We start from the raw sequence: 25,341 nt of genomic DNA, 5'->3' as shown, positions 1-25,341 counted from the left end.
TGTGCAATGACACATGCTTACACAGCGTTATGTTAACGTTCATTTACATTGCTGCTCAGAAACTGAAGTTGTTAAAATACATCCGCCATTAAACGGGGCATTTTCTTTGAAACGCAGAATTGTATGTTTTGATCTAAAGAGTGATTTCAGTCTTACAACTTTCTACGAGATGCAAACCTGTCTCTTCCGAAATATTATTTGAACAAAAAACGCAACATCATATTATAAATAATTCTATTTAATACATTTACTTATATACAATCACCACTAATATCTTATAATCTTTAAACAATTTATAGGTTTAATTAAAAACAGGGCACAGTATTTATTCGTCTAACATGAAAATTACAGTTTATCGTTACTTATACATACATTTTACATATATGAACTTTTGTACAATTCTAAAGTATATATACATGTTAGTAAAGTTCAAAAAAGACTGTTAGTAAAACGGGTTGCCTTCAGATACAAACAAAACTACTTCATTTCTTCAACCTTAAAGTAAATTACTTATTTGAAAGAATGAAAAACAACATGCAATCAATTTTCAAATCACTTGAAGAATAACTGAATGAAATACTGGAACGTATTATTTTCTTCTTTTATAAGATATGAGCCGTGTCATGACAAAACCAACATAATGGGTTTGCGACAAGCATGGATTCAGACCAGCCTGTGCACAGCGCAGTCTGATCAGGATCCAAGCTGTTCGCTATCACTTTCTCTACTTATAATAGGGTTTGTAAGCCAACAGCATGGATCCTGATCAGACTGCGCAGATGCGCAGGCTGGTCTGGATCCATGCAGGTCGCAAACGCATAATGTTGGTTTTGTCGTGACGCGGCTCATATATAAATGAGCATAAGAATACATTGTTATTAATGAACTAAATAAAAACAACATAACAGTGTACACCTTGTGCTATGTACAAGTTTGTATAGAAACAAGGGCGGGTGAATGTTTGTAGATTACCCTCAAAATCAAACCGTATTGAAAATTCTGACCAGAGCTAATTTCAGCCACCGCACCATGCACCATTCCTGCACAAACTGTCGAGCAGTTTACCAGCACTGGATGCCTACACTTAAAAAACTGAAAAACCTGCGCAATCTGGGAGTCGAACCCAGGTTGCCCTATTCACAGTCCAACGCTCTGCCATTTGATATACATAACATTTCATATACATAACGGTAAATGCCTTTTGTTAGCGATAATCGAAATTAACAAACCAAAAAAAGTTACATATTTCTGATAAGTCATCTATAATAACATTGAACAAATTATTAAAAATATCACACCACTCTATTGAAATGATTTTACTGATGCTAAAAGTCCATACGATTACAATGAATATTTTAGTATGGGAACATATGTCAACTTTTATTTCAGTAAAATACATAAAGCTGTGTTGATCAAAAATAAAATAATTTCACGTTTTCAACATCATCAGTACAGAATAATGATTTATATTATTAAGTTATGACATTGTGAATGATAATGTATCATGTAAAAACACTTTTTTCAAGTTCAGAAACGGATAAAAATGCGTGAAATAAATTAATAACTGGATAAACACTATAAGAGATTTACACGATAAGCAAATGAAACTAGACTGATATTTTTTTTTATTAATGCCTAGTTTGCATCTGTCGGCTGAACAACTTTTAAAGACTTGTTAAAAGCGCTTGCCTCCCCTACAAATATGTCATCACACAGTTGTTTATTTCTGTCCCTCATTGTGGTGTACACAGACGCAAAATTTACACCTTGTTCGACTGTGTATACTTTTTGCCAATCGTTCTTCAGTGTTTTGCATTTTTCATCATAATACCAGTCTGGATAACCATGCAGTAACATCGTTACAACTACAACCTTTCCGTCAGAGGTTACCTGAACACCTGGACTACCTGAAGCTCCCTTCCCTGATGCACAATGAAACAGTAATCTATCTTTATTATCGAGAGTATTGAACGGAGGCGTTTCACATCCATGTATTAAAGGATCTTGATCGTTTCCCGTGACAAACTCACTGCTGTGTTGACGGAGATATTCTATATCTTTAAGGGTTTTTGGATCATTTATATCAACCATTTTATTAACTTTATCAAACGCCTTCGGGTCGCCCTTTGAGTGCGTAATAAGAGTAAATGATCTGTCTAATTTCGGGATTCCGAAATTGGTAAAATTAGGAGGGACGACTTGTCCCGGTTTTATGTCAAGTTCCAATACTATCACATCCGTTGCTTCATCTAGAAACAGAATTTCTTCCTCTGTTTTTATCCTTTTAAAGGTAAATTTATGGATGTCATGACTCGTTTGATTTTCAACTTCGAAATTAAAATCTATCTTCACATCAGAGTTACTCAAAACAGACAGATCGCAGTCAAGACCTGTAAACGAAATGATTTGTAATTGAAAATCGGCAACACTAAACATAACAAAATGTAATGAACTGCTAACATCACAAAATGAAAGGGTTCAAGAAAATACAGGTCAATGTTAATGTCAAGTTCAGAACAATACTTGTAATACTTGTAAATCGTACATATATTTGGTATGTCAATGTTATGTAACTTAATTGGTATGATTAAGTGAAACACGTGCTTCATTTACCCTGCTGTAAAACGGCATTTATGTTCCTTTAAAACCAGACTTCAATCAGCCTCCATTACATGATCGAAATTGAGTCTGTATGTATAAAATGACATTGACAGAGTATTTCCGTATGTCTGTATGTATGCATGCGTGTGTGTGCGTGTATATGTTTATATATTATATGCATACATGCATGCCTGTATTTACCTTGTATTCATGTACACGTGTAATTTGTAAAAAAGAAATTTCAAAGCTAATATCAACACCAAACAAGGAGGTTTAAAATAAAATTAAAAAGAGGGCCATGATTGCCCTGGATTGCTCACCCCAGGTACATTGCTAGAAAACGGAACAGTCACAGTCAGTTATGAGTTCACATCGAGTTTGTCATTTTTTACCGAATAAGTTTAAGATGTCTTCTATAAAATGCTTCCTTACAAATTAAGCTCTTGGCATTGTAGTTTTACAAAAGGAAGACTAAACTGTATTTCATACACAGGTCTATATATACAAGTCTATATAAGATCCCTAGGACAAGAACCGATTTTGACCAGAGGGGCATTAGTTAAAGAACTTTTGCATAGAACCTCAAGGTAATGCTACATGCCAAAGTGGTCCCCGGGGAGGAGTCAAATATGACCCCAGGAATATGTTTTATATATCTTTGGTAAAGAATCACAAGGTGAATCTTTACATGCCTTACAATTAAGCTCTAGGCAGGAGCTACTATTACTATTCAAATCTGGATCAATTTTTTTGCCTCAGAGGCATGATCTTTATATATTTTGTAGAGGTCCACTGCTACATGCCAGTCTAAGCTCTGGGGATTTCAGTTTAATAAAAGAAGACTTAAATACATTTACCTATAAAGATCTTTGTAAATGTAATGACCCCCAGGGTGAGGCAACTTTTGACTTAAACTATTATAGAGAACCACTAGGTGATACATGCCATATATCTTAAAGATTTCAATTTTGAAGCTCCTTAGGCCTATTTATGCACCAGACTGAAAGTATTTGAATAACTATTGTAAGGGACCAGGACTAAATGAGGCTTGTTTAAAATCCATCAAGTGGTTTAAGGGATGTTACTATTCAGGTAACGAAGAAAGACCAAAAATATCCCGCCATCACAAAAGCTCACCTCTGAGCACTGCGTGCTCAGGCATGATAAAATGATGCACACATTGACTATTCTAATCATATAATAATGATATAACTATTGATCTCTTACCACTTGAAGGTTTTCTTTTCACGGAGATGAAATCTGAAAATGTTAAGAAAAGAATAACAGTTAACGAATATTAACATTGGCAGATATATTTGTTATACATTGGCAGATATATTTGTTATAAGTTATGAAACAATGAACAATTACAGAAGAATAACGCTTATAAGAATTTTAACTTTCAAGGCAAAATTTAATTAAACATACAATATATTTTAAACAATATAAGAAACTTATTGTTTTTTGGAAGTTTCTGAAGAAATGCTCCTTTGAGAGCCTGATACGACCGTACAATAACTATGCCTTTTACTTGAATTTATACAATCTCTCATGGGCAAGAATAAACAAAACAAAAAGTTAATAAAAAAATTGACTGACCATTGTAAGTATTGAGGATTTCTCTAACAGCATGTAATGTGGTCATTATATATTTGCTGCCTACTCTAAAGCATGTACAGTGGCCCTTTGGAAATTGTATCTGTCCTACCCATTTAGAACTCTCGCAAAGTGACCTTGTCTCAATAACTGGTACGACATTCTCGTGTCCCCGTAGATCTATGAATTGTCCAGCGCCTCCGGTCTGTCCTAATATATTCCTGAATTCTTCCTCTTTTTTATAAGCTGTTGCGCTCGTGTATTCTGTAGTGAATAGGCTGGCTGGCTTTTCTGAAATATTTCCATTCAGGAATGATAAAAAAGAATAAACACACCGAAAATGTATAAATTGCAACTGAATTAAAAAATAATTAAAGTTTTGCATATATGCATGCATATACAGTTATACAGTTGACTCTCAGTAACTCAGGCTCGCTTTTCTAATAATTCGGCGAAAGTCTAAAAGTTCCGTCGAAATTCCTTCTTTAGCTATATATGTTAACCTCCCTCACATCAAAGTTTGACTAACTGAGATTCCGAAATGAGACCAGTCAAGTTATCAAAGTCCGGCACCATCATTGCAATAGATTATCCTAACTCGTTTACAAATGTCATGACTGTCTGTTTGTGATTACTGCCGGTCGTCGTGTACAATAGGCCACCCAGTTCAAATTACTGTTATACGAGGGCTGTCCGGAAAGTTCGTAGACAAGGCAATAAAATTATTATAAGCAGTCATATATATATATGATTAAATATTTTGCTTAAGTATTCATTCTGCTACAAATTTCTAAATTAAAAAACATAATAAAAGTTGTATTCGCAAATCGCCAATCACCATGGCAACATGATCAACGAATCACGGAGCACTTTGAATTCATGACAATAGCTACTGCTAAAAGTTGTAATTTTAACGCAAACTCTTGTTTTAATGTTGTGACTACTGCTTGATATTTAGTGAAAATTACGACGTCATACGCAAAGAAATAACTTGTTTACGACGATTATGGGCAATGAAGTTGCGTTAGTTTTGTGTCGAAAAAAATGACGTCAAATTCATGGACGGAGCAACGTAATGTTATTTTACTTCAAAGCAACGCTTATAATGATTATTATCTTTACTTGAAAAACAAAATCGACCATAAATTGTTAAGGACAACTTGTGTTTAATTGTCAAACACGATTAAGAAGCGGTGCTGACAGTATTTTGTATAAGAAACGTATCAGATTACCAAAAGTAGCATGGCCGAAATGTCGTAGATAATAATTGCGTTACAACAATCCTTGAAAAAGACAGACATATCACACACTGTATGGGAACCAGTAACACCTTTTTTGTTGTTGTTTTTTTTAATGTAGTATATGAAATTAATAAAGTAATAGCAAGGGAACATAACATGTATAAAGTATACGCCAGACAGGTTCCATGACTGTTTAAATCGGAAGAAATTGAATAGTGGAAAAACATGACATTAAATTGATGCCGTTGACGTTGTCCATGACGATGTATATATGTTGTATGTAAATGCTGTAAAAATACAAACGTAAGTCACAATTCAGTAATTTTTGATAAATGTGTTCGTTAGATATGTATATTTTTGCTGACAAAATTTGTACAACGTATGTATTGTTATACAATAAAAAGAAGAAGAAGTATATGAACCTTCCGGACATCCCTCTAAGAACTAACTTGACAGGTAAAATAGAGGAAATAAAAGAAAACGACGACTTTATAAGGCGATTTTACGCATATAAACCAGCGTTCTAACATCATCCATCCCTTCTCACGCAGTGAAAGGTTTACGGTCATCTTATACAAACCTCAAGCTTATAATGTTTCGGTGGTGAGAAGTATTGATGAATGATTTGAAGCGTAATAGTCATTATCGTTTCAGCTTTGAACGCATTGTTTTAAATAATTTGGTTTGGACATTCGGGCAGTTATTGTCAATAATATAAGTTGCACAACGTCACGACATCGGTAAGGCCTGTTTACAACATAAAAGGTAAAACAAAAAATATGACATACTAGTGGCTGCTGTCTTAGGTTGAGTTATAACCCCATTGTTGTAAATATTTATGTTCTTGGCGGCTTTAAACGATATTTTGCTACTTCCAATGGTTGTTTTGTTTTTAATATAGGTTACATTTCCATCTTTGTCAATCTTCTTTTGTCTGCTCTTAGAAGTTCTTCCTGTATCTGTACAGATAGAATAAAATACATTTACTTTGATATTCATACATAATTCTATGATGACCCTGACTTATATAAATTTAAAAATTGCATTATATATTATATGTTTGTTTGTTTGTTTGGCTTTTACGTCACATATATAATTTATTATATACAAATGAAATAAAGAAATCCCTTTAAGGAAATCTGTTTAGTTGTGTTGTGATCAGTTATATTAGAAGAGTACCTGTTTGTATAACGGTCCATTAAAAGAGACAATTTATTGCTAGGCTAGGAGTCCAACAAAAAATCTTTTCAAACAAGGTTTATTGTTTCAAAACATGATTGAACATAATCTTATATAACCATGAATTTTCAAAGATGGAGAGGGATTTTGTTGAAAGACCATTTGCTTATAAAACTGGGGTCCATGAGTAAGATCTCGCGTCTTTAGATTCTCTAACTTAAATTACTGATGCCCTTTCTGCATTAAAAGAGATCCTTTGTACACCGAATCTCAAGACATTATATAAATATCACATCCAGCGGTGATAAAGCGAGATTCATTCAAAACAATGTTATGTTTTCATTAGCCTGTTAAAGGATGAGTATTCTGTTTAATTACGCTCAATTAGATGTGATATTTCATTTTATTATTCCGAAAAAAATTTTTTTTTTAAGTGTCTAAGGGAGGTAAGCAATACAGAGCAGAATAATCACTAAGGGAGATAATCAATACAGAGCAGAATAATCAAAGCCAGAGTGTCAGAGGGCCAATACGTATATTGTAACCAAGTGAGATTACGGATTGCTACAATCTGAAGTCACATAAGTATGGTGGCTGATTTGTGTCATTCGTGTTTTCGCCCCGCGACCCCTCCAAGCGAAAAGTCGAAAGTTAAACTGGCGGAGGCGCGGGGCGAAGTTTAATAAACAGATAGAAAACATGTGACGTATAATAATCTAATGTAATAATAATAGTCATAAAAATAAATTAATTAATTAATAACCATCATCCGAGGAGCTTGATGAGCTGGACGAACTTGACGAACTGCTGTCACTACTGTCTGACCAGTATTTATGTTTCTTCTTCTTCTTCCTTCTGCTCTTTTTCTTCACATTTCTCCTCTTACCTTCTCCCTTTCGTTCATTTCTTTTCTCTTTCGCCTTTTCCCCGGTCTCATTTGCCTATGATGTGAATGTACATTTAAATATGAAGCATGATCAATAAAAACCGAGAGTTATCTCATTTTTACTAATAATATCTGTCAAATTTTGCGGTTCGGATCGGAATATCCGTCCCGAGGTGACCCGCCCATGGGCGGGTGACCGAGGGACGGATATCCCGATCCGAACCGCAAACATATGTCAGATATTTTTTCTTGCATATTCTACCATATTTCATTATATTTCAAATTCTTTATCTTTATTTTCAATGAAAATTTATATCATTACAACCGTAACTACTTTCTTACAGCAGCGTATGAATTACAAAATTATTCAAAACGGTAAAATGACGTCATCTTTATCGTGCGATTGTACAGCACGCGACTCATCTGGAACCCCCATGCCAGATGAAATTTCCGGCATGGGTAAAACTAACGGAAACGACAGTCTGATGTGCAAGAATACCTGTGGTAAGAGTATGGAGAAGCACTTTTTATCTTAAAAGTAATCATCTGGTAATTTTTAATGTATTTTGACTGCTTTTATAAAATCTTTTTCGGCTTAAAACTGAAGCGTTTTTTTTATTTTCTTGCGAATTTAAAAAATGGTTGAATAAGCACCTATGTATATAATATTAAACTGTTGTATTTTACCTACCCTTTCCTTGTTGTTGCCGATATTTGGCGGGATATAGTTGTTTTGCTTCATGTTTTCTTCATCCCCTTTATCAAGTTCGAGCTTTATTCCATTATTGATGGCAAAGTTTCTAACAGTCTCAGTATTTTCTGTTTGGGTAGGTTGCACACATTCCTTGCTTCCTTTTCCTCGTTCAGGCCGATGTTTTTCCTCGGTTCGTTTATTATGATCCCTTCCGTTCTTTTCATTGTGTTCGTCTTTCTTATACTGCGTTTTCTTTTTCGTCTTCTTGCAAAGTTTGCTACACGAAGTTCCCATAGCTTCTTTGTATTATAAACTGTCACTGAGGCGTTAAAAATACGAAATGAATACAATTTTAGAAAAAAGTTAATATAAACGACCAACATATATATACACAGTTCGAAAACATTAAACATTTGGAATAAACTTAGTCAACAACTACTAGCATTAAATTACTATTTGCTTTTTGACATGTTTAGTTTAGTAGCGTAGGTAAAACCGAAATGCCGTATCCGTTCCGTGAATTCATGCTATTCTGTTCGAGGTCCGTATCCGAAGTTTGACGGAAAGGGTCGAGTAGAAATGCGATTGGACCGTGCCATATTAATATAAGCAAACAAATAAAACAAGTGCTTGTATAAAATATTGGTTTCAGTTTTTAATATTCTCGGCGGAAAGGGTGTTGTTTATACAATTCAAACGTCTGTGCGTTTATTAATATGTATATGCACAGGAGCTTGAAATTCTATCATTAACTGAAAAATATACATTTACAATTTATTATTAAGTAATGCTTTGATTTAAATAGCATTTATCAGCGGTTGTAAAAAGTATGACTTTTATTGTGTATCGGGTGATTATCGAGTCTACAATTATACATTGTATTTTTCAATTATTGATAGAAATGTCAAGATCCTGTGGTATATGTAACAAGATACTGTATGACGTAATATATATATATATATATATATATATATATATATATATATATATATATATATATATATATATATATATATATATATATATATATATATATATATATATATATAGGTTCTTGCACTATACTATCTTTTCTGTTGGGGAGTTTTAGTACCAAAGGATCTTGGGTTCGAGTCCTACTCGAGCCATGAACAGATAAATTTCTTCCCATGACACAAAAAGAGTCGACTAGCTATATTAAGAAGATGACTAAAATGACAAACATAAGTTACTATTATTTGTTTTATAATCGAGCTATGATATATATATATAAAATAACATAATAGTTGACCAAAAGATGAATTTAAGATTTCAGAAAAAATAAGTGTCGCCAAGAATCTCTAGAGAAGACGAGACATAAAATTTCAGAACACTTGTTACTTACTGTTATCATACTATATCTCATCGTAAAAATAGAAAGTTGATAGTAGAAAGTCAGTGACAAGTTCAAAATGCTAACATACATGTGTATAAGTTAATATGCTTCATACAACTTTGCTTTAACTCACCTTTAGAAGCACTGCTAGTTGAATTTTCTTTTTCTACTTTCGCTTTTAAAACGAAAGTAGGTCAATAAACAAACGTTTAATAAAGCGAAATTCAAATCTCTAGTCTAAAATGATTTTTCTCCATAGTTAAATTGTATTCTAGTGAATACCTTAATTTATTTTAAAAGTTTAAGGTTACACCGAATTCATCTCAGTCTATAAAGTTTATGCCAATTAAATTTAAGGTTTAAAGTAAAACAAAATTGACAGCTACAGAAACACACGGAAGTTTAAGGGGATTTCCCATGACTAAGCGTATATCTTTTTTCAACCCAAAGATAAATAAGAGCCGTTACCAAAGATAGCAAATGTTTTAAAAGAAAGAAAAGGGCATTGTTTAGCACGTTGATTGCCAAAACAGGGTGTAGAATATACATGAAGATAGGATAACGCGTTCTATAAATAAATCAGAATTATATAATGATCACTTCTCACACGCTTTCGACAGTGAATGTAGTTATAACTATCATAGAGTCTAATTATGAAACGTTACGTCGTTTTGACGTTAAGCTCATTATATACATAGGGGCTATTGAATGAGTGTAAGTTTATTAATTTAATACTGAATTTATTGAACGAGTTGAATAAAATTATATTATGCGAATATAATATTTTCCACCCGATCCTGTTTTGTTAGCTGCTACTAGCACATTTTTATTAGACTTATATTAGGCTGCTACTAGCACTAACAAAAGATGCCTTTTCATACTACAGTATGTTTCTGTTAGTGCTACTAGCGCTAACAAAAGACAATGTTACTTACAGTAGTAAAGTTTACATGACGGACTGATAAAAATAAAGGCGTAACAGTGGGATCAATTATAGTTAGCTTTCATTCTTTTTCTTCTTTGAAATAGTGAATCGGGTGTATTTTCTTATATACTTATAAATGAAATACTGAGAAATATTGATGAAATAAAATGCGTATTTTCATTTTTCGCATTTTCACTATAAAAATTTATTTTTCACTGCAATGAAGCATATTTTCCGCATTTTCACTGGTGTCTAGTCGGACTACTTTCCTTTAAATATTGCCAGTACGAGAGGTCTTTCTAGTTGTGGTATGAACATTATCATATTTCTCTCGTGGATGCCGCGACACATTAAATATTTATTTTTAGTTTAAACAATATTTTATTTATAAGTATTACATTTACATGATAATTGACAAATAATAAATAGTACGGATTGAGTAGTAAGCTTGAAAGCTTTTTTAGAAACTCTTTCCGTAATCACTATCTCAAACAGTATGTAAAAATGGTAACAATTATATGCATTTTTGAGTGAAATATACATAACATTTTCACTATAAACTTGCTCCTTTTTAAATAGGATTAAAAAAAAGGGGGCCCTAAAGGGGGCCCCCTTTGGGGAATTTTCCCTTTTTTTTTTGAAATAAAAACCCCGGGTTAAAAAAAGAGGAACCTTTTTGGGAAAAAAAACACCTTTTTGTTTTCCTATAAACTTTAATTTTCACCTAAAAATTTTAAAAGGGGGCCCCCATTTATTCCGGCCTAAAGCCGGGAAATACCCTTTTTTTGCCAGCACGCAAGGTTTTAAAAATTTTGGGAAAAATTAATTTTTTCCATTTTAAGGGCTTTGCCAAAAATGTTTTTTATATAAGAAAAAATTTTTATTGTTGTTTTTTCTTTTGGGGGAAAAAAAAACCCAGGATTTTAAAATAAAATTTTTTGTTTTTATTACAACAAAGAAATTGAATATAGGGTTTTTTAGGGGATAATTTTTTCCCTAAAATTGCTTTTCGTGCAAAAGAAGTTAATAAAAGGTTTTTCCCAATTAAAAAACAATTAGGGCACTTTTTGTAAAACTCACAAATTAAAGCCTTTAATTTGGGGGGGGATTTAAAATTTGTTAAACTGAAAAATAAAAAGAGATTTTAAAAAATTTTTTCTAAAAAATTTTTTTAAGTATTTTTTAAAAAAAATTTTAAAAAAAAAATCGGGTTTTTTTAAAATGTTTAATTTGGGAAAGGGGTTTTGAAAAAAGAAAAGAAAACCCAAAAATAAAATTTAAATTTTATTGGGGCTTTAAAAGTTTTAAATTAATATTTTATTTCCTTTTTAAATTTTGGTAAAAAATTATTTTTTTACTTTTCAATTTTGGGAAAATTGGAATTGGAAAATTTGTTAATTAAAAATTTCCCTTTTCCCCATTGGTAAAATTTTATAGGGGTTGCCTTTTTATCTTTTCAAAATTTTAAAAAATTTTTATTTTAAACCTTGGGTTTTTCAAAAAAAGGGTTTGAAAAATTTTTCCCTTGCATTAACCCCCCGGGGGGTTTTTTTATTTTTTCCCTTTTTATTTTTCTAAATTGTTTTGTATAATCGGGTTTTTTTCCATTTTAATTAGGGAATTGGGTTTTTTGTTTTTTTTAAAAATTTTGGGGGTAATTTTGTTTTCCGGGGTTTTTCCCCTTTAATTTGATTTTTTGGGGTTGTTTGCCCTTTTTCTTTTTCCCGTATTTTAAATTTTCAAAATTCCCATTAGGGGAATCCAAGGAGGGTTTGGGGGTTTTGCTTTATAGAAAATTTTTTTGGGTTTTGGGAAATTTGGGGGTTTTTTTTAAAATAAAATTTTTAATAATTTTTTTCCAAGAAAATTTTTTAAACCTGCTTAAGGTATCATTGTTTTTTTTGGGGGAAATTCCCTTTTTTAATTTTTGGCCCCCCCCCGGATATTTTTTAAAGGGGCAATTAAAAAATCAAAATTTTCCCGGGATTGGGTTTAAAAAATAAATTTTAAAAGAAAAATTTTAAAAAACTTTTGCCATTTTTTGGTTAAGAAAATACGGGCCCAATTTAATCTTAGTTGTTTTTCAAAAATTTTTGGGGTTTTTTTACCACCCCAAACAGGGGGCACAAAAGGGGGAAGAAGGGAACAAGGAAAAGGAAATTTTCCGAAGGGGTTGGGAAAAAAAACCCCGGGCCCCAGGGCCCCAAATTGAAATTTTTTTTTGGGGAAAAGAAAAGGAAGGAAAGGGGGGAATAACGGGGGGAAAAAAAATTTAGGGAAAAGGGTTGGGAAAAATTTTTTCCGGAAACAATGAATAAAAGGGGGGGGTTTAAAAAGGGAGGGAAAGGGGGAACGGAAAAAGAGGAGTGGCGGGAGAAAAAAAGGGTTTTGTGAAAAGGAGAGAACGGGAAAGATTTTTTTTAAGGAGAAGAAAAGAGGAAAAAGGGGACCCACTCCCAAAAACCTTCCCCCCGCCCGGGGGGGCCCAAAAGAAAAAGGAAACAAAGGTTTTTTTGGGGAAAATTTGGGGGGTTGAAAAGGGTTAAAAACCCGGGGGAAAAAGAAAGAAAAACCCCAAAAGGTGAGGGGAAATTTTGGGAAAAACCCCCAAAAAGAGTTTTTTTACGGGTTTTTTTGGACAAAAGGAGAAAGGGAATGAAAAAAAAGGGGAAAAGAACTAAAGGGAAAAAGGGAAAAGAGGGGGGAAAAGGAAAAAAAAGCCAAAGGGGGCGGTTAAAAGCCCCGGAAAATAGGGAAGTTTTTTGTGAAGGGGTTTAAAAAGGAGATGTGAAAAAAGGGAAAAAGAGGTACCAAGGGGAAGGGAAGGTAGAAGAAAAATTTTGGGAAAGCCCCAAATTAGGAAGGGAACCCCGGCCCCCCCCAAAGGAAAAAAAAAACAAAAACCGGAAAAGAGAAAAAACCCACCCACAAAAAACCACCGGGCGGCAAAAAAAAAAAAAAAAAAAAAAAAAAAAAAAAAAAAAAAACCGGGGGGAAGGGGGAAAAGAAGGAAAGGAAGGGGGAAGAACCGGTAAAGGAGAAAAGGGTTTTATTAAAGAAGACCCAAAGGGGCCCAAAAAAAGGGCCCCCCCCCGAAAACACCGAAAAAAAGGGCCCCCCAAAAAAAAGGGGAGGGGGGAGGGGCAAGGGTTTGTGAAATTTTTAAAAGGTAAAAAAGGAAAGAAAAAGGGAAGGAATAAAGGGGTTTTTAATTTTTAGGAAAAAAAGGTCCGAGTGGGGAAAAATAAATGAGGGGAAAGGGGGAGGTAAAGAAAAAGGCAAAAAGGGAAAAAGAATTTGAAATTGGGGGTTTTAAGAAAAAGGGAAGAAAGTTTTGAAGGGAAGAGGGGGAATTTAAAATTTTGGCTAGTCGGCCAAGGAGATTATTTAAAGGGCAAACAAAAAAAGGAGGGGAAAAAGGGAGGGAGGGAGAAAAGGGAAGGGGGGGGGAAAGGGGAAAAAAAGAAAAAAAAAGGGAAATAAGGGGAAGAAAAGGGAAAAAAAGGGAAAGAGGGGGAAGGGGGAAAGATTTTGTGAAATGCTTTGGTTTTTTTATTTGTGCCCATGTTGAAATTTTTTTTTTTAATTCAAGTAGTTTTTTAAATGAGCTGTTTTTAAAAGATATCAAAGTTGGATAGGTAAATTTTATATTTTTAAATGCTAGTTAAAAGGGCAAGGCCCAATTGATTTTTTCAATTTTGGAGAAAACATATGCGGGGAAAAATTTTGGGGGGCGAAAAAAGGGCCCCCAAAAAGAAAATTTTAAAATGATGAATCTTTTAACTCTATCCAAATAAATTAAATTTCCCACTAATTTCGAGTTTCTTGTCTTCTTACGGCGGGAATCCCTTTTTTAAAACGTATACAAAAAAATGCCCCCAAAATGGGTTTCAGAAACTCTGCCCTTTTAAATGGATAAAAAAAATTTCAAAAGAGTGGGGTTGGTTTCTTTTAGGGGGCTGTTAACCCCCTGTTTCTGTGACGGGGAAATTTAACCCAAAATTTTAAGTTTTCCTTGTACGATATTTTTTTTTGAGAAGAAATCGGAATTGAAATTTAAACAATTGTTTTTTAAGGGGTTATTAAAACTTCTAAGATTTTCTTTTTTACTTTGAAGGGGAAAAATGTTATAATTTTAAAAAAGAGTCTGGGGCCTTTTTAAAGATCGGGACCAGGATTTTTGTAAATTTATGGGCCTGCCCCTATTTTGAAGAAAAACCCCCAAAGGGTTTAAAAAAAACCCCCAGATTTTTTTTTATTTTTTTTTTAATAACACTAAATAAAAAATAAATCCTGAAATTAAAAAAATTTAATACCCACAATTTATTTTAATCACAAAAACCCCCAAAATAAAAATTGTTTTTAAAGTAAAAAATGAACGTAGGGGTTTGCTTTCCCAAAATAAACGTAAAAACGTAAAAATATTTTCAGGGCCTTTTAAAAAGAGCAAAACCGGCACTGTATGCGAAAAATTTTTTTAATGAAAATGGTTTTTTTACTTAAAATGCTCTTTATTTTTGGTTTGAAAAAAGAATATTATATAGTAAAATTTTTTACTTAATCATTAAAAACTTTTTTGTTTTAAAATTTTAATAAAAAATATCATAAACGCCCAAAAAATCAATATTAAAAAAACGCTTATTTAATATCCTCTACTTTCCCGTAACTTTAAATTTGGCTTTGGTCCCTTTAAACGCGCACATTTTTCCTTACAATCCACCCCGGAATCAGAATTGAAACTTTGCAATTAAAAAAAAATGTTTTTGAAAATTTTTCAGTACTACACTAAACGTTTAAGTCTAAAAAGTATTTTAATACATTTTTTAAATTTTTTCCATTTTTTTTTGCCATTAAAAAAAAACCATTAAGTAACTGAAAACTAGACACGATTCCTAAATAAGTTTTTAAAAAAATTTAATCATATCTCTTTAGAGGAATTTTTAAATGGGGTGGGTTTTAAATTTTTTCCCCCCATTTTTTGGGAAACGAGTTAAACCCATTATGATTTTTTTATCCCGACCCCTTTTTGGGAGCGTAAAAAGGGGAAAAGATTAATTTAATTCATTTTATGAAGTTTACACCAAATTCAATTTATCTTATACAAAAATAAAGGCGTTTGAAGGGGAAAAAGAAAAATTTTTTTTTGATGCGCCTATAAAAAGTAAGCAAACTTTTTTTACGTCTTAACGCTATTTTTGAAAAACGCTAATGCCCTCACTTCAAAATATATACACGGTTTCCTTTGCAATCTCATTTTTAAAGGAGTGCAAAAACGGCAGGGGAATGTGAAAAACCAAAATTTAAAAAAATAATCTTGTTTCACCCTTTTTAATTGAAAGGGGGTTTTTTTTTTTACTTGTTTTATTAACAATATATTTAAAATTTTTTTAAATTATATGACAATAATATACATTTTAATTTTTATGATAAAATTTTTTTTGTGATTTTAATAAATCCCCATCTTCTGTTCTGTTAAATTTATCACCAGGAATCAGAGGTCCGTTTTTAAAATTATGGAGGAAGGGAAAAAATTTTTGATTTTTAAAAACACTTTTTATGTAAAAATTCCCAAAGTGGGTAGGGCCCCTGAAAAACCGGCGATTCCCCTTTATAAACAGTCCACCTTTTTAAACCAGATTTTTAGCCCAAACTTTTTTCCCTTTATAGACTAAAAATTATAAATTTTATTTCATGATTTTTCAGTAGACACCCCAAAGGGGGCCGAACTCATTTTTTAATTAATGAAAATGAATAAATTTTAAAAATTTTTAAGGGAAAATTTTAGTTAAAATAAACTCCCCGTAAAATATTTGGAAAACATTTTATACAAAAAAAAAAGAAAAAAAAATATAATAAAATTTTTCGGGGGATGTTTTTTTCTTTTTCTTTCCCCAAAAATGTTATATTTAAAGCCCAAAAAAGATTTTTTTAAATTTAAAGATATAAAAATCATTGATAAATATTGCCAGGGGTACAAATAAAGCAAAACTCAAAAGAAAATAAAAAGTCTTAAAATATAACTAACTGGGGTTGAAAAGGGAGTTTTTAAAACCCCTTTTTTTTTAATTTTTAAGAAAATTCCCGACGATAAACTTGTAAAAATTGTGTAAAAGGTTTTGCATAAATCATAAAATATTCACATTATAAATATGTGTTTAAAAATTCCAATTTAAAAAATGCAAGTATATTATATTTTTTTTTTCAAAAATGTGCATTTTTTTTCTTAAGGATGTGTGAATTTTTGGAACGGGTGTTAAACTATACCTGTTGGGCTTTTTTTTTTTACAATGTTTAGTTTTCTCGTCGTAATAACACCATCATCCTTACCCCTTGAATTGCCAACCCCGGTGTAATAACACCATCATCTTAACCTTGATTGCCACGGTGTAATAATAACACCATCATCCTTACCTTGATTACCACGATTTAATAACACCATCATCCTAGATTTACATTGATTACCACGGTGTCATAACACCATCACCCTTACCTTGATTACCACGGTGTAATAACACCATCATCCTTACCTTGATTGCCACGATGTAATTACACCACCATCCTAGATTTACTTGATTGCCACGGTGTAATAACACCACCATCTTAGATTTACCTTGATTGCCACGGTGTAATAACACAATCATCCTAGATTAACCTTTTGATTGCCACGGTGTAATAACAACATCATCCTAGATTTACCTTGATTGCCACGGTGCAATAACACCATTAATCCTAGATTTACCTTGATTGCCACGATGTAATAACACCATCATCCTAGATTTACCTTGATTGCCACGGTGTAATAACACCATCATCTTTACCTTGATTGCCACGGTGTAATTACAACATGTTCCTTACCTTGATTGCCACGGTGTTATAACACCATCATTCTTACCTTGATTGCCACGGTGTAAAAACACCATCATCCTTACCTTGATTGCCACGGTGTAATAACACCATCATCCTTACCTTGATTGCCACGGTGTAATAACACCATCATCCTTACCTTGATTGCCACGGTGTAATAACACCATCATCTTAACCTTGATTGCCACGGTGTAATAACACCATCATCCTTACCTTGATTACCACGATTTAATAACACCATCATCCTAGATTTACATTGATTACCACGGTGTCATAACACCATCATCCTTACCTTGATTACCACGGTGTAATAACACCATCATCCTTACCTTGATTGCCACGATGTAATAACACCACCATCCTAGATTTACCTTGATTGCCACGGTGTAATAACACCACCATCTTAGATTTACCTTGATTGCCACGGTGTAATAACACAATCATCCTAGATTAACCTTGATTGCCACGGTGTAATAACACCATCATCCTAGATTTACCTTGATTGCCACGGTGCAATAACACCATAATCCTAGATTTACCTTGATTTCCACGATGTAATAACACCATCATCCTAGATTTACCTTGATTGCCACGGTGTAATAACACCATCATTCTAGATTTACCTTGATTGCCACGGTGTAATAACACCATCATCCTTACCTTGATTGCCACGGTGTTATAACACCATCATTCTTACCTTGATTGCCACGGTGTAATAACACCATCATCCTTACCTTGATTGCCACGGTGTAATAACACCATCATCCTTACCTTGATTGCCACGGTGTAATAACACCATCATCTTAACCTTGATTGCCACGGTGTAATAACACCATCATCCTTACCTTGATTGCCAAGGTGTAATAACACCATCATCCTAACCTTGATTGCCAAGGTGTAATAACACCATCATCCTTACCTTGATTGCCACGGTGTATTAACACCATAACTCTTACCTTGATTGCCACGGTGTAATAACACCATCACCCTTACTTTGATTGCCACGGTGTTATAACACCATCACCCTTACCTTGATTGCCAAGGTGTAATAACACCATCACTCTTACCTTGATTGCCACGGTTAATAACACCATCATCCTTACCTTGATTGAAACGGTGTTATAACACCATCGCCCTTACCTTGATTGCCACGGTGTAATAACACCATCACCCTTACCTTGATTGCCACGATGTAATATCACCATCATCCTTACCTTGATTGCCACGGTGTAATAACACCATCATCCTTACCTTGATTGCCTCGATGTAATAATATCATCATCCTTACCTTGATTGCCACGGTGTAATTACACTATCATCTTTACCTTGATTGCCACGGTGTAATAACACCATCACCCTTACCTTGATTGCCACGATGTTATAACACCATCACCCTTACCTTGATTGCCACGGTGTAAATAACACCATCACCCTTACCTTGATTGCCACGGTGTAATAATACCATCATCATCCTTACCTTGATTGCCACGGTGTAATAACACCATCATCCTTACCTTGATTGCCACGATGTTATAATACCATCACCCTTACCTTGATTGCCACGGTGTTATTACACCATCATCTTTACCTTGATTGCCACGGTATAATAACACCATCATCCTTACCTTGATTGCCACGGTGTAATAACACCATCATCCTTACCACCAATCATTACCAATCTCTTCAGGCGCAGAAAGTTTTCTTTGTACTCTGAATTGTCAATAAATAATTATTTACCAATAATATATTATACTTTCATATTTTTGTTGTTTATATTATATATGGTGTCGTCCCGTTATGTATCGAGTCGCGAGTGGTCGTGGTCTAAGAAGTTGTTCTTTGGAATTGCCCAATTTCTCGGGTTAAATGTTTGTAAATCAGTACATGTGGTGTCATTTCTAGTGACTTTTAAAGTTTTTAATGTGCATTTTGCAGGTCTTTATTTCTGGGAGGAATGTCTCGATAGACATTACGTACCAGAAGGTAGACAATGAATTATTGCTAAATAACTTTATAGTGATTATACAAATTAAAAGTTATAAGAAAAGATCAAGGGTTAATATTTATAAATTTGTGCTCAAATGAATCGGATAACGTTCACGTTTTAAGTTATTGCAAACCGGTATTTTGTTTCATGTATGCAGTATTCAGGTGAGAATGATTTACTATAAAGTATACGGAGCAAAATTAGAGTAGGCGGACACCATATGGTCATTGTTCACAATTGGTAAAGTAATTTGGAAGATATTGGTTAATTTGAAAGATATACATAGATCATATATAATATATAAAATATAATATTTCTACGTTCATGTTTAGAGCTCATGAGCGCTGAAGAATTTCTCACAATATGATTAATACAGTTTCTTTGAATTCGGCTTTAATTGCAATCAAAGCATTGAAATTATTTGGATGGCCACAGTTCTTATAAATGTCTTATACTTATGCACAAAGAATAACTATAAGTTCGTTAACAATGTATATTAGATCTCGGTTACTTAAATGGCCAAAGACATTCTGTTTTGAAAACTATGCAAACTATGATGAATATTATGAATAATCAGTATATTTATTTGAACCGACCTTTGCTGTTTATGTTAAAAGTGTCGTTGTTTAACACTGCCAGAAATTCGGAATTTTCCTTATATAAGTCCTGGTGATGTGGATCTGAAACCATAGCAACACGCATTGACGTTAAATCCTTAAAGAAATGTTTTATTTTTTCTCTAAATATTAATTCTAATTTAACATTTTGAAAATGTATTGCTGGCGAACAATGTCGCCAAGCACCTTGAGACGTAATTAAATTGTAAGTTACTTGTACGATACAAAACAACTACCGCAAGCTGTTGATAAGTGAGAGTAATAATTGGTATTGTAAATGAAGGTTTAAGATTTCCTTTTTACCTTTTCATATATTATCATTTCCGGTATCTAAATTACCTAATATTTTACATCTTTATTTAACTTTGTAATGGCTACCATTTAGATATACATTTACTAATTATATAAACATCTTGTATTTACAAATCTATATGATGTGTAAACGAGTATAATACCATTCCAATAATTTCCCACTGATATATTTTGACCGTCTTTAGAGTACGCTATCCTGTAAGAAACGGTCATTTCATTACTACTATATGCAAAGCCCTGCAACAAGGCGGAAAGGCGTAGAACAACACACGAAATACGTCGACAAAATACGACATTGTCATCTTTTTGTCTTTTCGAATTTTATCCACATTAAACAAAACACAGCATGTGGTTCAAACACATGACTATGTACATGCAAATATATTTCTGACTTGATTGATCAAATAGAACTTATGAAAATAAATCCTGAAACTCTGTACAGTCAAATCTTGTAGACGCATGAAATGATTAATTTGATGCTTGCATACATTTCTTAGACATTAAAAGAGAATCATTAAATTTTGTTTATGTTGTTTATTCCAACAAACATGTTTAGAAAGCATGAATTTTTTATCTGCTGTTTCAGAAATTATAAAATTGTTTGTTTTTTATCCATACTTACTTGTACACATTGTCGCGAAGAACGTGCGGGAAAATATATTTTATGTAATCGGTATCTGAAAATAGAAATCAAAACTTTAACTGGCAATGTAGGAAAGCGTTTTTTATAATCCAACCATATAATTAACGGTTTTAAAGTTTATATTATTATTAATGTAAAAAAAGTAATGTTAATACATTTTATTTTGTGTATGATATACCTTGAGTATGGTGGCCGAAAGCGTCCATTCTAATGCTGCTAGAAATTTTACCATCGGTTTATAAAATGTTGCGGGCAACTTTTAAATCCGCGATATTTTATGTCGAAATTTATAAAATGTCGCGGATTTTAGAAACCCATTTTTTGTTTTTGTCTATATAGTAGACTAAGCTACGCAAACATATGCCTACTTTGGTTTAGGAAGCCGATTGCAGCCATTATAATCCGGTATATTTTGTTTTGATGCTTACCTTGTAAAAAGTCGAGTTTGAGCATTATGCCTCGACTTTTTATGCGTGGAAATGCATTTACACAAAAGTCGCGGCTAAAAAGTCGTGGATTTTTCCCCGCGACCTTTTATGGAAATTCGTTGTTTAAGAACAAAATCCGCGGCCTTAAATTTTCCCACTCGACTCTTAGTAGAGTTTTTACAACACTTGAAAATATGTCGCGGATTTCTTTCTGTTCCTCGACTTTTTTATATAGACATACTAGGGATAAAGTGTACAGTCAAACCGTGGACGCTACGGGCCGCTGAAGTCAAAATGTTCCTTGCAGTTTCCATCATCTGTTATAAAATTTCGAGGTTTATACGTTCACCTCAACATTTTGTACGATTTCAGCAGAAAATCTCTGGATTTTTGACTTGCCTACAACATTTTATGATGAAATGTTAAAATTTCTCGCGGGTTTGAAATGGCCGCAACAGGCCACCACACTTGAGCAACACTTTAAGATTGTACAGGTTTATTGAGATATTGGAATCGAAAATGGTCCCCCTTTGGGCTTATCAAGGTGCGACATGTAAAGTGCTGACACGTTAATGATATTTCTGGATATAAGGATTTAGAACCAAGGATATCAAATCACGTGACAAACGACCAGGTCATTCCTACATCGTATATTTCAAAATATTACAAATATTATCTACCATTGTGTGAAAACTACTAAAGTGACAAGTGATTTAAAGTTGATTGATAAAGTGCACTCAAATACGCGTACAATTACCTCCAAATTGTCCGGCTTGCGGAGAGCTTAATGAAATAAATGTGTCCACATTATGTTGATTTTGCTCTAACACGCCTCGACAAACAAGACCACCTGTCAATAAAAGACAGATATATCTATTTAGATCTACCAGATACCACTTTAAATGAAGGAGCAGGATATAAAGCTAGTTATACTTCCCTGATAATTCCTTTAACGTTTGCAATGAAATAAGTATGATTATAACGTCACATGGTGCAGTACCAAAGCAGGTTATTTTAAAAGTTTGAATAAAGTAAGGAAAATATTTTTTAAAGAGTAAAGGTAAAAAATTCCTTAATTCGAAAATTGAACATTAAAGATCAATTTCATATTTCGATAACTCAAGATGAAGTTTATGAATTGTGCCCTTGTATGAAAGATTAACTTGAGAAAGTCAAAATTAAAATTTTGCACAGTCAAACGATAGACTTGCGGACGATAGACTTGAAGTCGATATACTTGAAGACGATAGACTTGAAGTTGATATACTTGAAGACGATATACTTGAATACGATAGACTTGAAGACGATATACTTGAAGACGATAGACTTGAAGACGATATACTTGAAAACGATAGACTTGAAGACGATAGACTTGAAAACGATATACTTGAAAACGATATACTTGAATACGATAGACTTGAAAACGATATACTTGAAGACGATATACTTGAAGAGATAGACTTGAAGACGATATACTTGAAGACGATAGACTTGAAGACGATATACTAGCAGACGATAGCCTTGAAGACGATATACTTGAAGACGTTATGCTTGAAGACGATATACTTGAAAACGATAGACTTGAAGACGATATACTTGAAGACGATATACTTGAAGACGATAGTTTTAAAGACGATATACTTGAAGACGATAGACTTGAAGACGATATACTAGCAGACGATAACATTGAAGACGATATACTTGAAGACGTTATACTTGAAGACGATATACTTGAAGACAATATACTTGAAGAGATAGACTTGAAGACGATATACTTGAAGAGATATACTTGAAGACAATATTCTTGAAGACGATATACTTGAAGACGATAGACTTGAAGACGATATACTTGAAGACGATATACTTGAAGACGATATACTTGAAGACGATATACTTGAAGAGATAGACTTGAAGACGATATACTTGAAGAGATATACTTGAAGACAATATTCTTGAAGACGATATACTTGAAGACGATAGACTTGAAGACGATATACTTGAAGACGATATACTTGAAGACGATATACTAGCAGACGATAGACTTGAAAACGATATACTTGAAGACGATAGACTTGAAGACGATATACTTGAAGACGATATACTTGAAGACGATATACTAGCAGACGATAACCTTGAAGACGATATACTTGAAGACGGTAGACTTGAAGACGATAGTCTTGAAGACGATATACTTGAAGACGATAGACTTGAAGACGATATACTTTAAGACGATATACTTGAAGACGATATACTTGAAGACGATATACTTTAAGACGATATACTTCAAGACGATATACTTTAAGACGATAGACTTGAAGACGATATACTTTAAGACGATAGGCTTTAAGGCGATATACTTTAAGACGATATACTTGAAGACGATAGACTTTAAGACGATATACTTTAAGACGATATACTAGCAGACGATATACTAGCAGACGATTGAATTGCAGACGATAGACTTGCAGGAAATACACTTGCAGAAATTAGACTTGCAAACAATAGACTTGTAAGAGATAGTCTTAAGGAAGGTAGACTTGAAAAACGGTAGACTTGCTATGATAGGCAAACAAACAAAAGACAAATATTGCAAAGAGATATACCATGATTGATCGATTCAGACATATACATTCTAATTTTATTACCTTGTGAGAAACAGATAATATTTACGCCTTCGGGATGTTGTTGCATGAATTTCATCATAACTTTCCCGACCTGGTCAACTTGCTCCATCATATTGACAAGACTGTCCAGTTTGTTGTACATATCTATAGCAAACGTCTCCGTTCCTGGATGGTCCTTTGATAAGCAAACATTTATTAAAATAAATGAAATTGAGTGGTCACATACGACACTATGTCAGATACTAGTCTATGATAGTCGCATGGGCGGTATAATTAAATTTTGGACTGGTCATTTTCAAGGGATAAACAAAGAATTGTTGTAACATATACATGAACTGTCCTTTTATAAAAGTGATCAAATTACAATTTATCTTAAATGAGTTCAGTTTATATTCAATTCAATAAGCAGTGTTCATAGAAATATGGTCGTCTGTGATTTATTTAGTGAGTGAGTGAGTGAGTGATTAAGTGAGTGAGTGATTGAGTGAGTGAGTGATTGAGTGAGTGAGTGAGTGAGTGAGTGATTGAGTGAGTGAGTGAGTGAGTGAGTGAGTGAGTGAGTGAGTGAGTGAGTGAGTGAGTGAGTGAGTGAGTGAGTGAGATATACATGTTTGTATATAAAAAAATGTTTTAAATTGTAGACATCAATATTAATAACGGACAAAAGCCCTCCCCCGGTGAAAATGACAGGGCGGCAAAAACCTTCCTGTCAAACTAACAAAGAGGACACCCTACCCCGTAACAAAAATATATATGTATAATAAAGTCCTGTGTTTTTTCAATGTACTCAACATATCAAAAATGTAACATATATATTTGTTTTTGTTTTAAATATAATTGCATACGACTTGTCAACGTATCTTTAGTAATAAGATCGCGATAAAACATTTTTTCGGAACGTGAAATAAGAATAAATTAGTGAACAAAATAATACATAATCATACCATTTTTATCCATTGGAATAAAGTGTTTGCTTCCTGGGGTTCGCTCAATATCCCGTGCATAAAAATAATCGGTTTGTAAGCAAATACCACGTGCAATATCACAAAAAGTGAAAACAGAGGTTTAAGAAGCCAACGCATTTTGTCTGTTTTTTGTACAATATTGTAAAAATATTGTGAATGATACTTGCAATATATAGATCTATATATCTATAACAAGGTAATCTAACAATGGCTATATAGTAAGTAATCTAAAGTTTTAATCTTATTTATCTAAAGTTTCAATAACATCGTTAGTACTGCAGTGTGTTAAGTTGTAGGTCATTTTGATAAACTTTATCAACATTAGTATTAACAATGATTGTTATTTATTGATTTATTGCTGTTATATATCTTCGACTGTTGCTGCATTAAAAAGAATTGTCATTAAAAAAAATACAACAACAAGT

At 33.1% G+C, this 25,341-nt stretch overlaps 2 protein-coding genes across 2 annotated transcripts; both read right to left on the bottom strand.

Annotated features, from left to right (window-relative positions):
* Window positions 1-220: 220 nt before the first annotated feature.
* Window positions 221-9,934, bottom strand: LOC132753998 (uncharacterized). Its single transcript, XM_060744581.1, has 7 exons — window positions 9,685-9,934; window positions 8,195-8,516; window positions 7,381-7,558; window positions 6,227-6,397; window positions 4,201-4,488; window positions 3,829-3,861; window positions 221-2,390 (listed from the first exon to the last, which is right to left on the bottom strand). The coding sequence occupies exons 2-7, from the start codon at window positions 8,489-8,491 to the stop codon at window positions 1,636-1,638; spliced, it is 1,722 nt and encodes a 573-aa protein (XP_060600564.1). The 5' UTR covers window positions 8,492-8,516; window positions 9,685-9,934; the 3' UTR covers window positions 221-1,635.
* An 8,997-nt stretch (window positions 9,935-18,931) lies between these two features.
* LOC132753997 (lysosomal thioesterase PPT2-like) lies at window positions 18,932-25,126 on the bottom strand. The gene is made up of 7 exons (XM_060744579.1): window positions 24,896-25,126; window positions 23,973-24,126; window positions 22,085-22,177; window positions 20,879-20,933; window positions 20,400-20,452; window positions 19,924-20,007; window positions 18,932-19,050 (listed from the first exon to the last, which is right to left on the bottom strand). The coding sequence occupies exons 1-7, from the start codon at window positions 25,031-25,033 to the stop codon at window positions 18,962-18,964; spliced, it is 666 nt and encodes a 221-aa protein (XP_060600562.1). The 5' UTR covers window positions 25,034-25,126; the 3' UTR covers window positions 18,932-18,961.
* Window positions 25,127-25,341: the final 215 nt, after the last annotated feature.

The sequence above is a fragment of the Ruditapes philippinarum genome, unplaced genomic scaffold, assembly GCF_026571515.1.
Source record: "Ruditapes philippinarum isolate M1 unplaced genomic scaffold, ASM2657151v2 ctg2015_1_1_1_1, whole genome shotgun sequence".
In the NCBI taxonomy this organism is placed as follows: Eukaryota; Metazoa; Mollusca; class Bivalvia; order Venerida; family Veneridae; genus Ruditapes; species Ruditapes philippinarum.
This window is presented reverse-complemented; position numbering and strand designations above follow the sequence as displayed.